Source organism: Lagenorhynchus albirostris, chromosome 20 (genome assembly GCF_949774975.1).
Source record: "Lagenorhynchus albirostris chromosome 20, mLagAlb1.1, whole genome shotgun sequence".
In the NCBI taxonomy this organism is placed as follows: domain Eukaryota; kingdom Metazoa; phylum Chordata; class Mammalia; order Artiodactyla; family Delphinidae; genus Lagenorhynchus; species Lagenorhynchus albirostris.
Genome location: NC_083114.1, coordinates 38,702,831 through 38,719,576, shown reverse-complemented (window position 1 = coordinate 38,719,576; position 16,746 = coordinate 38,702,831). Strand labels below are relative to the sequence as shown.

The 16,746-nt window shown below is 55.2% G+C and overlaps 1 protein-coding gene across 1 annotated transcript in view; it reads right to left on the bottom strand.

The window, feature by feature from the left end:
- LASP1 (LIM and SH3 protein 1) overlaps positions 1 to 16,746 on the bottom strand; it is a 37,336-nt gene that overhangs the window by 10,754 nt on the left and 9,836 nt on the right. The window contains exons 3-4 of the mRNA XM_060135792.1: positions 10,018 to 10,102; positions 2,729 to 2,836 (exon numbers count right to left, since the gene is read on the bottom strand). Coding sequence (XP_059991775.1) covers positions 2,729 to 2,836; positions 10,018 to 10,102 — 193 coding nt within the window. The remainder of the gene's footprint in view (positions 1 to 2,728; positions 2,837 to 10,017; positions 10,103 to 16,746) is intronic.

The window sequence follows — 16,746 nt, the reverse complement described above, 5'->3', positions numbered from 1 at the left end:
CAAAAGGTGTGGCTCTAAACACCATCTTTCCCAAAACTCTTCTGGAGGAGGGACAAGTTAACAACATGGTTTAAAGTTCCCGGGGGGGGTTCTGGGATGTGGCCAGGCCTGGCACCTCTGGTGAAACTTTTTCAGGCTCTTGGTGACGATTCTCAAACTTCAGGTAACCCAGGGGATGTGTTAAAAATGCTGGTTCCTGAAAAAGAAATTTTATTTTCTATCTCTTTAATTTTGTATCTCTATGAGATGATGGCCGTCCCCTAAACTTACTGCGACAATCATTTCATGATGTAAGTAAGGCAAATCATCATGTTGGAAAGCTTAAAGGTATACAGTGCAGTATGCCAATTATAGCTCAATAAAAATAAAAAGGAACAACAAAAATAATTTTAAAAATAAAATGCTGGTTCCTAAAAAAGAGAGAAAATGTTGGTTCCTGGGTTCTGCTCCCAGGTGGCCTGGGGAGGAGGCCTGTGAGCCTGCATTTTCAATCAACCTTTGCAAGTGATTCTCGTCCAGCTGTTTGGAGGCCCACAGTTGACAGACTAACTGTACTTGCTAAAACCAAGAGTCTTCCAGCATTGTGGTCACAAGTCACAGGTTCCAGCTAAGGCTGCAAAAGCAGAACCAGGTCAGGCTCGAGTCACCTCCCCCACCTCAGAGCAGAGGACAATCAGCTAATTGCAGCCCTGTGGTTAATGATAAGATGTTATCTCCTCAGGTGTGAGTGTCTTGGCCAGGGTGAGCTCTGTTACCAGGGCTCCTCAGACATTAACACCTCCAATAACCAGTTTGGGGGGAGGGCAGGGGGGAGGGGTGCGTGCAGGTGCAATAGGCTGCGTGTGAAGTATTCTGGAAGGCTCTCCGAAAGGGAGGCAGGGATGACTGGGCTTGTCTCCCTTCTTCTAAAAGCCCCAGGCTGGAAGCAATGCGTGAATGTGCTGGGGATTGGGTTGTAGGCGGGGGTGGGGTGGGGGGGAACAGGTATCCAAGATAAGACAGTCTTCACAGTGAAAAGCCACAGAGGCTAAAGACTCAAGATTCCAGCTTTGGGAGCCCGCTGGGTCTTCCGTCCCTTCCCGTGGCTTCCCCTCCCTCCCGTTTTCCATGTGGAGAGCTGAGACCCACACCTTCTTTCCTCCCGTTTTCCATGTGGAGAGCTGAGGCCCACACCTTCTTTCCTCCGGCTTTACCCTTTGGAGGTCCGGCCACCGATTGGCAGGGAAGCTCTAGGGTGTGAGGTCTGGCCCTGGCTTATGAAGAAGCAACTGAGACAGGCTTTTTTTTCTGGCGGGGGTGGGAGGCAGAGGAGCAGGGGAGCAGGTAGGGATTACAGCCCTCAGAGGCATCCTAGCCCAAGGGAAGCACTCCATTTCCTCAAGCCATGAATTTCAAGCTGCTGGTCAACAACCTAGTTGCGAAACCCATTTAGTTAAGTTGGCAACCAGCGTCTTTCACAAACTAAAATAGAACAGAAGATATCCGAATGCCCTTTAAGCGGTAAAGCCCTCTTTCCTGGAAGCTTTGATTCTGTTTCCCTTAAATAAATCAGCAGGCCTGTTGGGTGGGTCACGATGTGACATGTATTGCATACTGCAGGTTGCTGTCAAAGCTTAAAAGCCATGGTCTGGGGCATGGCAGGTTCTGACGGCTTGGGCCCTGGCTTCTGACATCCACCTGAACCACTGCCGGAGTCCACCCTAAGCACGGTCCAGCCAACTTCTAGAAGGAGTGCCCGACCAAGGAGGCCGGGTGGAGGGCTGAGGGCTGGATGCCGGGTGGACCAGCTAACACCCAGGCCCCCTGCAGCCTCTATCTCCAGTCCCTCAGCCCAGTGACATGGGCAACTTGTCAACCTCTTCCTGTTCCAGACATGAAGACAACCGCTCGCCCGGTCCTTTGTAGGGCCCTGTTCGACACGGGTCTGCGGCCCACGTCCTGTGCTTGGGGCTCACAGTGGTGCTCCCATGACCTCACATTGCCCAAAGCCCCTTAGGCAGCCTTCCCGCAGCCCAGAGCCACTCAGGCTGCTGGCCCATGGCTCCACCAAGCAGGGAACCGAGGCCTGTTCCCTGGCCACAGGCGCCATGGGGCGCATCGATCCACTGCCCACGCTCCACACCCAGCCCTGCCATGGCCAGACGCTGGTCACCGCCCTGGGCCCAGGAGTGCCAGGCCGGGGCCAGCAGGCAAAACCGGCTGGGGTTTTTACACAGGAAGGAAGAGCAAGCCGAGGTGGGGGAGGAGGCAGAGGAGGGGCGGAAATGACTGCAGTATCAGCACCCAGAGGCAGACGAGGGGGAGGCCGGCTCCTCCCCCACCTCTGCCACCCAGTTTTGACCTTTGTGCTCAGACGAAACAGCCAGTCTGGACCCTGGCACTCACCACAGACGGGGGGGGGCGGATTTTCAGAGAGAGTAAGGGGTACGGGGGTGATTTAGCATAAAGGTCCTCCCTGTACACCCCCCAAAAGTCCAGTCCTTTTAAGGCGGAAATACTATGTGGGCAGAGGGTATCAAAGGGGGAATCTGGGGGTGCACAGAGGAAAGGCATCTGGGAACTCCAAACCCTTCCCTTCCCTCTGCTCAAGCAGCCGCCAGCCAGGCCCGCCTAAGAGAGCAGAAGCAGCGGAGAACTGGCCTCATGCATGTCTGCCAGACGGGCGGGGAGGGGACGAGAAGAGAGCGCAGGGCATCAGTATGGTACCCCAGGGAGCAGGGAAGCTTACGTTACTGATCTGGTCCTGGGTCTTCTTGATCCTCTGGAGTTCGGGTGTGTCTGCCACCACACTGAAGCCTTTGCCCTTGTTCTTCTCAAACTCCTCCTTGTAACGCACCTAGAGGACCAAAGGGTGGAGAGGGATTGGAGTCGAGGCACGGGGAGCAGAGAGGGCCCCAGCCTGCAGCCATCTCTAAGGCAGCAACCAGCCAGGAGAGAGACCCTGACCAGAAACCCCCCTGCAGTGACATCCACCTCCACGCCCCAACTCAAAGCACAAGCCTTGGCCAAAAAGTATTAGACTCGTGATAATAAACCATTAATATGTATTCAGTCTATCCTGAGTGCCAAGCGCTCTTCATGAACTATCTCATCTAAGACTTGCTGTATACTATCATTAGCTCCATTTTACAGACAAGGAAACTGAGCCGCAGAGAGGCAAAGTCCCACGCCCAAGGTCATGCAGCTTAGGAGCTCATGTCCAGAGCCACCAGGATGAACCCTCATCTGCCTGACTCCTGCTCCTTCACCACTGGCCCATCTTGCCTGAAAGCTAGAGGAAGAAGGTTCTTTCCAGAGCTCCAATGACGGGCCCAGCCCTCACCCTAGCCAGGATGTGGCTCTACCCGCCGAAAGCCCGAGGGAGTTTCTTTTTTTTTTTTTTTTTTGCCGTACGCGGGCCTCTCACTGTTGTGGCCTCTCCCGTTGCGGAGCACAGGCTCCGGACGCGCAGGCTCAGCGGCCATGGCTTACGGGCCCAGCCGCTCCGCAGCATGTGGGATCTTCCCGGACCGGGGCACGAACCCGTGTCCCCTGCGTCGGCAGGCGGACTCTCAACCACTGCGCCACCAGGGAAGCCCCCGAGGGAGTTTCTAAGTGACCAGCTGAGTGAGGGCTGTACCAAGGGACAAAGTTGGTGCCCAGAAAGGGGGGAGGTAAGACAGCAGCTCGGAAAACTCAATCAATGAGCCTTTGACAGGCCCCGGCGGCTGCCAGGCTGGCTTCTGAGGTCAACGCCACAGGAGGGGATGAAACTGGCGGGGGACAGAGAGCACTTCGGAACGGGTTTCCAAGCGCCGGGGAAGTCCCCTACCACACCTCCACTGCCCCCCTCTTTTCTGAGAATTCCATGGAAACCTGAGTACCAGAGGGACTTGAGTCAGACGTCAGAAAGGACTTCCCAAGCACTAAAAGAATTGAAATATGAAAACTATCCTGTCCTGCCCTGGGGTTTTGAGGAACAGAACGGAGGCTGGAAATGTCCCTGGGGCAGAGAACTGCTCCTTGGCTTTCTGAGTCTTCACCATCCACCTCGGCGCCAGCTGTTCCAAACCCCACCAGCTGCCTGGATTCCCTCCATGGGAGCTGTACTGCCCTAGAGGCAGGTCAGCCCAGGACATGAGGTCCAGGACCTTGGGAATCTCCAGGCAGCTCCCAGGCGTGGAGTCATCTGGCCACAGGGCCAAGCTGCACCCGTGTGACCCGACTGACAATACATACCTGTCAGGTCCTCTGCACATCCCCCAGGGGCTGGGGTCCCTGTTTGTCTCCCGAGCCCCAGCTTACCCATCCATGGGGTTCTTGTGCCTAAAAGGTTTCAGAACCTCTTTTGTTCTGATCCAGACTAAAAACAAAGGCCTGGATGCGCTAGTTCCCATCAGACTGGAAGTTAACACAGTGGGTACAGGTACCAACCCACCCCAAGGGCCCAGAATTGCCCAGCATCAGCTCCTCCAGGAAGGCCTGGGCCAGCACAGCAACTCTTAGTGTTGGGGGTAGCGGGGTGGAGAGAACCCTCTGGGAAGGGGGCATCAGGAAAGGTAAGAAACTTAGAGTCAGAAATGTATAGCTCCATACACTAATATGTATAAAATGGATAACTAGTAAGAACTTGCTGTATAGAAAAATAAATAAAATAAAATTCAAAAATTCCAAAAAAAAAAAATGTGTAGCTCCAGATGCAGAAGCCCAGATCCACAGCCTCTGGCCTTGGTTTCCTCCCCTATAAGAGGACTGTCATAGGAATCAGTTAAAATATGGGGAGGGGGCTTCCTATCACCAAGCATAGGCAAAGAGCCAGGGGGAGCTGGTATGAACATAGGCTGTCTCCCACCTGCTGAGTGATCTTGGGCAACTGACTGAACCTCTCGGGCCTCAGTTTCCACATCTGTAAAATGCGGATCACGATGGACCCAGTCCAATGAACGGTGCGGATTACAGACAGTGGCTCTAAAGCAGCAAACACACTGTGGAGCACACAGCAGGGATCAATGCGTACTGATAAGGGTAGGTGTGAAAGTGCTTTGTCAACCTTAAAGTGCTGAACAAATGCCAGTTCCCCCACTCCTCCTCTACTTCCTGGCCTCGGGAGCTGTCAGGCCCCTAATCCAGGGGAATAATTGTCATGGCAACACTACAATGACATCAGCTGGTTCCCAGGCTCAGGAACTGCCTCTCCCTCCCTGCTGGGGAGGGTAATTCATTTCACTCCTGGCACAGGCGGCCCAGAGAGGGCAGGGCTGGGCGGAGTGGGGGCAAGAAAGGATGGAGGACTGGGCTCACCACTACTTTGCTGTATGTTCCTGGGCTAGTCAGTCCCCCTGTCTGGGTCCCAGCTGATCTCTAAAAGCCCTCCCAGCTCTGGAGTGTGTGACCATATCTATTAAGCACCTGCAGGCCCTGACTATGGAGAATCAAGGGGGGGAAGATTCTCCAGGAGGCTGTTTGGAGGTGGAGTGTGTGGTAGAGGTAAAAGGTGGGGTACCAAGAGCGCGGGGAGGCCCCTGCCTAGAGCCTCGCTCAGCACCGAAGCAGGAGTGTTTGCCCTCATCTGGGATGGCTCACCAGGACAGGACAGGAGGCTCTAGGAGGGAAGTTACCTGCCCAAGGTCACTCAACCTGCTTTGTTGGTAGATTCAGGATACAACTCAGCACTGCAGCTAGATAACTGAAGCCTGGATGCTGCCTGGGCCTCCCATCTTGGAAACTCCCAAGGCAGGGCTGGGAATGATGCCTGAGGCCCCTCAGGCCTGAACAACCACAGCCCCAAGAAACTCTACTTTTTAATATGTAAATTTATTAATTATTCTCTCAGGATCTATCTTGTTCACCACTATTGTAGCAAACAGTAGGTATAAACATGTGTTTGTCGGGTAAATGATGAATGAATTGAATGCAGACGTGAAATCTCCAAACAGGCAGCATAATTTGAAAAATAAAGCAGAAACTAACACACCATTGTAAAGCGATTATACTCCAATAAAGATGTTTAAAAAAAAAAAAAACTGCCCTGCTGACCCAACATAAGAGAAAAGATCACAACTTTAAAAACTTTTATTGAAAAAAACATACCAACAATTTCCAATTATGTGCCTACTGTGAGCTGGACCCACATACTGTGTAACCCATCCCCTTCTAACAAAAAAGAAATCGTTTTAAAATTAAACACACACAGGAACTTCCCTGGTGGTGCAGTGGTTGAGAATCCACCTGCCAGCTCAGGGGACACAGGTTCAGTCCCTGGTCTGGGAAGATCCCACATGCCGCGGAGCAACTAAGCCCGTGCGCCACAACTACTGAGCCCACAAGCCACAACTACTGAGCCCGCAAGCCACAACTACTGAAGCCCGCGCGCACTAGGGCCCATGCTCCTCAACAAGAGAAGCCACCGCGGTGAGAAGCCCGCGCACTGCAACCAAGAGTAGCCCCTGCCCGCCACAACTAGAGAAAGCCCGCGCGCAGCAACAAAGACCCAATGCAGCCAGAAAAGATAATAAATAAAGAAATAAAATACACAACATTAAAAAAAGAGGGATTGTGATGAGTTCATAACATAAATGGAAAAAAACCCCAAAATGTTCCCAGTTCTGGAATGTCAGTTCTGGAAGCAATCATCAGAAGGTCTAGAATTCCTCAGCTTTATCATACCCAAGTTCCATCTCCTCTCCTTTCCAGGAGAATAGTAACAGCGAACATTTATTGAGTGCTGACTGTATGCCAGGAACTCTTTTAAATGCCTAATATATACTAACATCCTCACAATAACCTTTGGAGAGAGGTAGTCCACACTTTACAGATGAAGGCACTAGGGCTCAGAGAGGTAAATAACTTGCCCAAGGGCACACAGCTCGTGATGGCAGATCCAGCATTTGACCCTCAGCCAGCTCAAGTAAGAGTGACACAGGTATGCTGCCTGCCTTGCTGGTCACAAGATTCAAGATAAGAGAGTGGGAACCCTGCCAAGAGCAGGGCAGAGCATGAGGCTCTGCTACACTCTCCTGTGCCCTGCGGCATGTGCCCTGTGGCATATCCCACGCGCAGCACCATGGATGATGTGGGAAAAATGAAAGACCTTTTTCTTGCACTTCTGCCTGGGCTCAGGGGCCCACACCGCCCCAGCTCAGCCCCACCCCAAGGCTGCTGCCTCTCAGCGCAGGGATAGCAGTGGGAGAGCTACCAGGCCCAGCCACCAGTGCCCTGCCTCAGCCAGGCCTGGGCAGGACCACCCAGAAGGTCATTTCTGGTCAGCTCTGTGGCCGCTGCCCCCACAGGGGAGGCTCCAGGTGTCCCAGACACCCAAAGCACCGCTTTGGGAACCAATCTAGAGACAGGAAAACAAAGTTGAAATAGCATGGGCAACTTCCCAGAGACTGAGAAGAGACACACCAACGCAGGCCCAGCAAGGGGCCTGGAAAGAGACCAGCTGACACCCGGGTGAGGTGGGGCAGACGAGGTAGAAGAGGCTCCCACTTCCCTTCCCGTCAGCCACAGGCCACGCCAGCCGGCCCTGCCTCCACAGTGGCCAAGGGAACCAGAACCCATCACCACCCCCAGCCAGGCCTGCTCAGCCCTTCAAGCCTCAGAGCATCGGGCCCAGCCCCCAACCTCTAGGTAACTGGGTTTGCTGTCCCTATTTTACCGGGAAGGAAAAAAAAAAAACAACTGAGAGGCAAGGGGCCAGACTCAGACCACACAGCTGGGGGGAGGTAGGAGACAGAACCAGGCTTGCAAAGAGGGCAGGACCGGGGTCTCCACCCTCCGCCTATCCCAGCCCCAGCCCCCAGGAGCCCAACTGCAGATTGCAGCAGCGGCCTCAATGCAAAGCCCTAACTCACACCCCTCCCAGCAGCTCCTTAGCTCCCTCCCTACCCCACAGCCTGGCTCAGCCTCTCAGAGCATGTCTATGGGACCAAAAGCCCTCATCAGAATCACCAGGGCCGCCAAAATGCAGATTCCTGGACCCGCCCAGAACTGCCAAACAGAAACCCCTTGGGCGGGGCCTAGGACTCTGCATTCTAAAAGGCCCCCTGTCCCCACGGGTGACTGGAGCATCCTGGGCGTTAGCGCACAGGTGCCACAGCAGGCTGCAGAGGGGCTTGACTTCTGCCTCCATCACGGGGCTCTGGCAAGGGGCATGGCCTCTCTCACCTGTGTCCCCATCTGCACCACAGGGACAAGAGTTCCTCGTCATCAGGTGGTTGTGAGGATTAAACGAGGTCCTATGAAGGACGCAGTGAGAACCTATGAAGAGTGACTGCCTTTCTCATGATGTCCCCAGTCGGCCCCAGAGCCAGGAGCCCAGGACCCAGGAGGCGAGCAGTGGGGCCAGGCCCCTGGGGGACAGCGGGGGGACGGGTACAGGTCAGAAGAGCCTTCAGACCCTGGGGTTGAAGGAAGCAGGGGTTGCTTCCTCCCACAGACCCCGCCCCGCAGGGATCAAGTTCCAGGGGCAAAAAGAGCTGCAGCCCAGCTTTTGTGGGACCAACAAAGGCTGAGGGAATTAACAGGGTTTGAATTTCTCCTTCTGAGAGTAGGGGTGTGTGTGTGTGTGTGTGTGTGTGTGTGTCCCTTGCTTCTGCCTGAGTGTGTACACACACTCCCACACTCCTCTCAAGCTGTGGGGTGACTACAGGTCACCCCATGGTGCTCTGGTCTGCCTGCCCCACGTAGCCCCTTCCACCTCTGGCCCCAGTAGGCTCCAGACAGGATGGGGAGTCCAGGGCGGTGGTCAGGGCCTGGCTAGGGTCTTCCCTGTGCAGATCGGGCCCAGGCCCCAGCGCTGTCTCAAGCCTACTTCCTGCCAGCTGGGCTACTCAGCCCTCCTCAGTTGGCAAGGCTCTGGTATCCACACCGGCTCCCCCAGTGACTGTGGCTTTCACACCATAGCGGGGGCAGGGTCTGGGCTGGCAGATGTGAGCTGCTGCTGACATCAGCTTCCCCTACTTGCTCCCCATCACCGTGGGACACACGGGAGGCCTGAACCTCTTCCATAAAGTGAGACCGATTCTGCCAACTGCACAGGGCTCTTGTGAGGATTGAACATTAATACGCCCAGAGCACTGAGCACTCCATACATTAACTATTAATACATTTATTACCTCTATTGCTACATATATGATCTTAGCAAGTCCCTTACTGTCTCTGAGCCTCAGTTTCCTCATCTGTACAATGGGAAAACAGCACCTTCCTCGCAGGACTGCTCGGAAGATTCAACGAGAGAATGCGTGTAGATGGCCCAGGGCTGATTCTCCTTCATGTGACCACAGACGTCACATCGAGATCTGGCAGCAGGAGCCCCACTCTGGAGGGATCAGGAGAGATCCCCCTCCGAGGCCCTGGTGGGTCCTGCAAGACATTTTCCTGGCCCTGGGCACCCTGCCCACTTGGTTACGTTCCCCAAGGGGTCTCTGATGAAGCCCCGCTCTGCCCCGCTCCACCCCACAGTCCAGGCCAGGTTTGTCCCAGAAGCCCTCCCAGACCCCCAGGCAGGGTTAGTCGTTCTGGCCTAAAGGTTCTGGACCTTTTGCTTATTCCTCAGTGTCCCCTGAAGACCGGGTTCTCCCTGGCGCAGGAAGCCCGTCTCCTCCCCTGCTGCGGTGACACGCAGGGCGGCTCCCCACCCAGCAGGCGCTCAGGAAAATCAGGCCCAAGGAGACACAGGCAGGACAGGCCCCCTTCGCAGCCTGCCCTCTGAGGGTGGGTGTGAGTGGAGAGGAGGGGGAGGGGACCAGCTTCCTGGAGGAGGTGGGCTCTAGGGGTCCCCCACAAAATTCCTGAAGCAGAAAAAATCCGACGCCCACACCCCTCCCACCCACTTTAGGTAGGAAGCGGGGTACGCTCTCGCCCACTTCTCTGATCAAGTCAGGAAATGTGAAGTAACTGGGGGCGGGGTGGGGGCAGGGAAATTGGTAACTGCTAGGATTTCAGCGCCTTGGCCTTGCTGAGTAACCACAGAAGGAAGGAGCCCTTGCCAAATCCAGGGGTTGCCCCGCCCCCAAGGGGCAGGCCCCGCCCCCTCACCTGACTCTGGAGCTCACTCTGTTGCTTGAGGCGGAGGTTTTCCGGGGTGTCGGCCACCATGGTGAAGGACTGCTTGGGGTAGTGTCTGCAGGACAGAAAAAAAAAGGGGGGGGTCATTCTGGGGGAAGGGGCGGGAACCTCTGGGCTTCCATTCTCTTATCCTTGGGCAGCCCCTGCCCCTGTCCCAGCATCAGAACCACAATGCCCATTGCCCATGGCCAAGGGGAGGCAAGCGTTTCTCAGACTCAGCCTGGGCTGAACTGGGAAGACACATCAGGCCTGAGTGGCTGGCTGGCCACCAAGAACTCCAAAGGGAGGACATGGGGACACTCTCTAAGGGTTTCAGATCACCCAAGTAATCCATGTCTATTGCACAGGAAGGTCAAGGGGGCCAGGCACCCAGGAGGGCCTAGCCAGGCCGGGAGGAAGATGCTCATGGGGTTAGGACAAAGTTTTCAGCTGAGACCAGAAGTGGAGACCAATGTAGCAGAGGAAGGGCAGGAGGGATACAGAGACAGAAGTAAAGGGGAAAGGGATACACATATCCAGGGGGTCTTCCAGGAAAAGGCAGTGAGACAGAAAAAACACACACATCCAGAGTGGTGTTTCAAACAGCTAACAAGGTCCAACATAATTGGAGGGTAGATGAGAGATCAGCTTGAGGCCGAGAAGAGGTCACCACGGGTGACAGATAAGAACACTGTAACAACAGCTGATGTTTCCCTGTGCTAAGGTTGTACATGCCTTAGTTCATCAACTTCTTAAAACCGCCCTATTTTCCCTCTTTGACAGACTGGAGAACAGCGGCTTGGTAAGGTTAAACAACGTGGCTAAGGCACACGGCCAGTAACTGGAGGCATCCAGATTTGTACCCAAACGGTCTCCCAGGACCCAACACCCTGAACCAAATCCTCTCATCTCCAGACACAGGACAGACCACGGTCCTGTCCCCCAGAAAGAGGGCTGGCTTGGAGGTAGCAGGAACCAGTTCAGCCCTCAGAGCCAAGCCTGCGGGGACCTCCAGGACCATCCGGTCCACCCCTCTCCTTTCTCCCAGAGGAGGAAGTCGTGTGCTGGTGCCAGGCACTTAGCTGACTTCATAATTATTTATCACATCGGTTTACTGTCTTCTCTCTCCACTGGGTCTCTATGAGGTGAGGGGATTCTTGGTCTTTCCTTCATTGGTTTATTCCAAGCTCCCCAAATAATACCCGGTGTTCAATAAATGTTTGTTGAATAAACGAATGTCCTACCAGGTGTTGAAGCTGAGCCAGGACTAGAACTCGGGTCTCCTCCGTTCCCCTGGGTCATCACAAAGGCCCCCAGCAAACCAGCTAGAGGAGAGGCAGCCCTGAGTCACTGTGGTCTGTGTGTAGATGCTGGTGTGTGAAAGGGCTGGGGGGCTACATAGGCCCCAGTGACTTCAGGGACTGGTAGGGGGCTTCTCTGAGCAGAAGCCAGCCATTCTGAGCTCTGGCTGGCCACACCCCACCACAACCATGACCACTAGCCGATGCCAGACGCACAGCCTGTCCCCAGGTAAGAGCTGGATCGCCATCTTCCAGCCAGCCAGGTCGGCTGATGTGCCCCAGAACTGGATACCAGCAGCCCTCCACCTCTGTGTCTCACCAAGTCTGGCGTGTTCTCCAGCTGCCCGGCCCATCCTGAGCGAGAGCTATTGGTAATCACACATAGACTTCCCCGTGTCAAGGGCAGGACTCGGGGGCTGGAGAACTCAACTAAATGGTGGGGGGGGAGGGTGGGGGTGGCTAGAAGGAGCACAGTGCTGGGTGCTGGCCCTGCCACTGTCTCACAGGGTGATTGGCAAATCGTTTTTCCCTCTGAGCTAACTTCATCATCTTGGACCTAGAAGCACAAAAGGTGATTCTAGCTGTGTCCCAACTCGTAGCCTGCACTGCCCCACCCGAGTCCTGCCTCCCAGATCAGTCCAGGCCCACGGCTCCCCGAGCAGAGGGAAGAGCAAGGCAAGAGACTAAAAAGCAAATACAGGGCTTCCCTGGTGGCGCAGTGGTTGGGAGTCTGCCTGCCGATGCAGGGGATGCGGATTTGTGCCCCGGTCCGGGAAGATCCCACGTGCCGTGGAGCGACTGGGCCTGTGAGCCGTGGCCGCTGGGCCTGCGCGTCTGGAGCCTGTGCTCCGCAGCGGGAGAGGCCATGGCGGTGAGAGGCCCGCATACCGCAAAAAAAAAAAAAAAAAAAAAAAAAGCAAATACAGGTGCCTGCGGCCGTCAACAGAAATGTCCCATAGATGAACGTGGGGCTAAGGCTGTGGGTCCAGTCCCAGGCTTGGCCCAGCTCCGCAAAGCCAGGGCCACCTATAGCTGAGGTGCGCCATTCAAAATCCCTGAGCAGTTAAAGGAAAAGGGAGGATCAACTGGGAGTCTGTTCCTGGAGACTAGAAAGAGAACAGCAGGAGGGATCTAAGTAAGATCTCTAGAAGAACTGGCGGGCCCTGAGGTCCTAGGAGGGAGGGCTTTGGAGATGACCCTCCCACCGAATCAGAGCCATTATGAAGGTGTCAAGGGGTGGGCAGTGTGGTGAGGAGAGCGTCTGTAAGTAGGGGCTCATGAGCACAGGAGGGAGGTTAGGTTCTGAAGCAGGGGGATGGAGAAGACCTTCAGGGCAGCTCTGACCCAGAGCCTGAAGGGTCAGTTCTGAGATGGTGGCTCTGGTTAGCACTTGGTGGGGAAGGGTGCCTGGCAGGCTCGGAAAACACATATGCACAGGAGCCAGTCTGCAAACCCGTGGTTTCCCATTTGCCTGAATGTACAGGGTTAAAACGGAATGCCAGGTCCCGTGGCCCAAGGTCAGCCAGACGCAACCCCACTCTGCAATTCCGAGGCTCCTGTGCACTCTGCGTTATTCCTCACACACGATGAATATCTAGACGAGCCCTCTGCAGCAATGCACTTCTCCGAGACACTGACGCCAGCAGGTCCACGTTCACATACCTCCTACACGCCACCAGAAGGGTCTCAGGAGACCCCCCCCCAACATGCAGTGGGTGCCTCTGGATGGGGCTGGCGGGTCTTTCATCCTCTCTTTGGAGCCATCATGACCCCCAGATCTCAGTCCCCCACAGCCAGAACACTAATTCCATCAGAAGGGAAGGGGGGGACCAGCCTAGATGTCGTCGACTCAGATTAATCTGGTGGGAGGAGGAGGGGGATTTTAAGCCTGCATCAGATTAAGACAGATTAAAGAGGGGCTCTGAAGCCTCCAGTCTCTTACCCTTGCCTCCTAACCCCCAACCCCAGGCCAAAAAAGGCAGGCAGCCATGAGCACGGGCTATATTCCTCCTGCTGGGTCAACCTTGTCCCCTACCCACAGCCCCCAGCCCTGGTGAGACAACTCTGCCTTTCCCGTCCCCTGCTCACTGCGCTTCGAGTTCCCATGGCAACCTCATCCTCGGCTCAAGGCAGGAGAGCTGTGAGAGCAGGCAGAGAGAGTCTATGGGGGTGGGGGAAGAGACACAGACAGCCAGGGTCCTCAACCTCAGAGGAACCCACGAAGGCAAAACTAGGAGGCTGTGTCTGCAGGATCCTTGTAGACAATTTAGTTGAGGAAGACAGGTGCCACGGGTTTGTTTTTAGAAGGGAGGATATGCCAGAACGCCAGTGCTGTGCCCCTCCCCCATCCACATGACTGCCTTCCAAGAGGGCTACAATCGATTTGACCTCCTTCCAGAAACAACTGCTGGGAATTCTACCTTTTCCCTCCCTCTCTATCCTCAGGTTGAAGTGCCCCCGCAACCCATTACCCTCAGATCCCAGTTGAGATGAATGGATATATGCGTATCCCAGTGCAGGCGCAAAGGCAGAAGAGGGGTCCCCCCGCCCCCAGCTAGTGACCCCACTGGAACCCCAGCCCCACCAACAGACTGGGCCATGGTGAGGGAACGAGGGACCAGGGTGGGGAGAACTGGGTGTCCCAACCCTGGGCTGGAGCCGCGTCCAGAGCACAGCTCTTCTTTGTCCCTTCTGTGGGCCAGCCTGCACCCGGCCCCTTGTTAATCATTCCAAGCGGTGGGCCCTCTGCCGATGCCCCTCCCCACCCTCGATGGCAGTATCAGCTGCTCTGGGAAAGAGAGAGGCATGGAGAGAGCCCACTAGGACAGGAAGTCTGGGGGACAGGACAATCAGGCAGCTGCTGGCAGCAGCCCAGGCCTCTAGGAAAACTGAGGGTCACATAAAGTGACGTCTGGATACACCGTATCCTGTGCACATTCTCTCCTGAAACCTGCCACAAGGCTTTGGGCTAAAAAAGGCAGGCGTTATCACTGTGCCCATTTTACAGATAAAGAAACTGAGGCTCAGTGTCAAGGACAGAGATCTGGCCCAATGCACTCTCCCCTATACCACACCTGCCCAGCCAGCTAAGCGCAGGCTGACATCCCTCCCCCACCAGGTGAACGCCTGCCCACTCCCAGCTCTGCGGAAAGATATGCTTGGTTGGGTCAGTAGAGAACTTCCTCTTCTAAACCCAACCAGTTTCCAAGCTTGGCTATTATGAGAGAACCCTCTGGGGTCTCTCAGCCACCCCCAGTCAGAAGCCACCTACTCCTTAAGACATTTCTAACGCAGGTGTCTCAAGAGTCCAGACATGACCTGCGGGAATGCAGGAGAAGGGGGGCTTGCCCCAGAGGGCCTCTGAGTCACCTTCCTGCTTGGAGGGGCAATGAGGACAGGGAGGATGCTGAGAAGCTGCAGGGCTCCTGCTATGGGCTTACTGGGGACAGAGATCACTTGTAGGAAGCCCCACTCCCAGTCCCGCCATCAGCTGTGTTCCAGAGGCAGAACAAGAACAGACCAGATACCCTGGAAGCCCAGCTCCCCCTTTCTACAGGCAACCTCGCCTCTTCCAGCCCTGGATCCCTTCAAAAACCACAGCTTTTTGTTCAAGGAGGAACAAAAATACATCAACAAAAGCAACAAGGAGCCTTTGGTTTCACCAAAAGGGGGAGGAAAAAAACCCACAGCCCCTACATCCTGCCTCTGGAAGGAGCTGCTGATTCCCCTGCTGGGAACACTGCCCACGGGCAGGCGGGCAGAGAGGGCTCCCTTCTCACCCAGTTTCTCACCAGTTCCCCAGGCCAAAGGGGCTGAAATGGTGGGGATAGGAAGCAACAAGGAGGCATTGTTTGACCAGAGGGAAAAAAATGAGCAGCCAAAAAGATCAAGGCTAGACATGAAGAAGAACTTACCAGCCCTCAGTGGTCGTAGACAAAATGAAAAAGGGCAATACACAAACAGAAATGATTCTGCCAAGTCAGGAAACGCATGGAAACACTGCGCCTCAGTTTCCTCATCTATAAAATGGGCTGTTAGGAAGCAAAGTGATCCCTGAAGTTCCTTGAGGCCCTGACATCTGAGTATAAGGATCTGGGGGTGAGAGAGAGGTAGGGGCTGCCCAGAGGCCACACTGCTCACTGTGGATACCCCTTTGGACTCCCCGCTCCCAAACACAGCACACACACCCATCCCACGCCCTCTCCTGGTGCCACCCCCAGCTCCCCAAGACATCTGATCCCATTTTTCCCAGTCAGAGGCAGAGAACTCTGTGGAGGTGGGAAAGCCCCAGTCCCTATTCCTGGATTTGCCCACTGCTGCCCCATCCCCTAAGAGCAGCTGGGATTCAAGAGAGTTTGCTAGAACCCAGAGATACTTCAAGCCCCACCAGCACAGGCCCCACTCCACTCTCTGAGGCCTGGGGAAGGAGTAGGACCCCAGTCCCTTGTTCCCCAGAACCAGGGACACCTCCACCCTCCTCAGCCCCTAAACCCACAGCTCAAGGCAACTGAAGGACAGACCCCTACCACTGCAGTCAGTGAGGAGGAGAAAGCTACAATTGAGCATCCCCCACTTTCTTCCCCAGCGCATGTCCACCCACTACTTGACACCCTAAAAGCTGGTTCCCCTGGCCTGCAACTCTGCCTCAGGTCTGCAGCCGCTACAGACTCATGGCCCCCAAGGAGAAAGGAACAGGCACGTGTCCCCCTGACCCCCACCCCCACCCCCCTGTCCTCCAGGCTCCTCAACTGTTTGCATGCAGACGAAGGACCAGGTTTGTTCGTGGACCCATCTGCCCCACTTTCAGAAAGAATAGTTTACAAAACAGATCATCGAGGGCATAAATATTCCTATAACAACTGGAATAGGCTCACCCCACCTACCCAGAAGCTTCAAGGGAGAATTCGATTAACAGTGGGCTCTTCCCCCACTGGCTATTATGCAAAAGCAGGCATGCTCCCCTCTACCTTGTCATAGCAAGGCTGAGTGCCTATGGCCTGGGAAGTGTGAACACAAACACAGCCTATACAAGTCCGACACCCTGGCGTTTCTCCCTGGCCCCACAGCTGGCGGCAGCGTGTGTGTCTGGATATGCACAGGCACGTGTGTAAATGTACGTCCTTGGGGGTCCACTACCACCCAGAAGGCCGGCTGTGGGCTCTGGCCTATGTTCTCTCCCCGGCCTCACCCCAGATAAGTCTGGTGCAAAGAGAGAAATAGAAGAGGCCTTTTTTGCTGCTTTCAGTCACTTTCCAGAACTTAAATCTCAATCTTGGGAAGCCACTGGAGAGAGACAGACAGCTTTCTTCTTTCTCTTGCCCACCCTTCCTGCAAGACTCTGGCTCAGGGACTAACCAGAGATCGGCAGAACGTAGAGGTCCCCCTGCACACCAAACCTGCACACTCCCGCCCTGGGTGG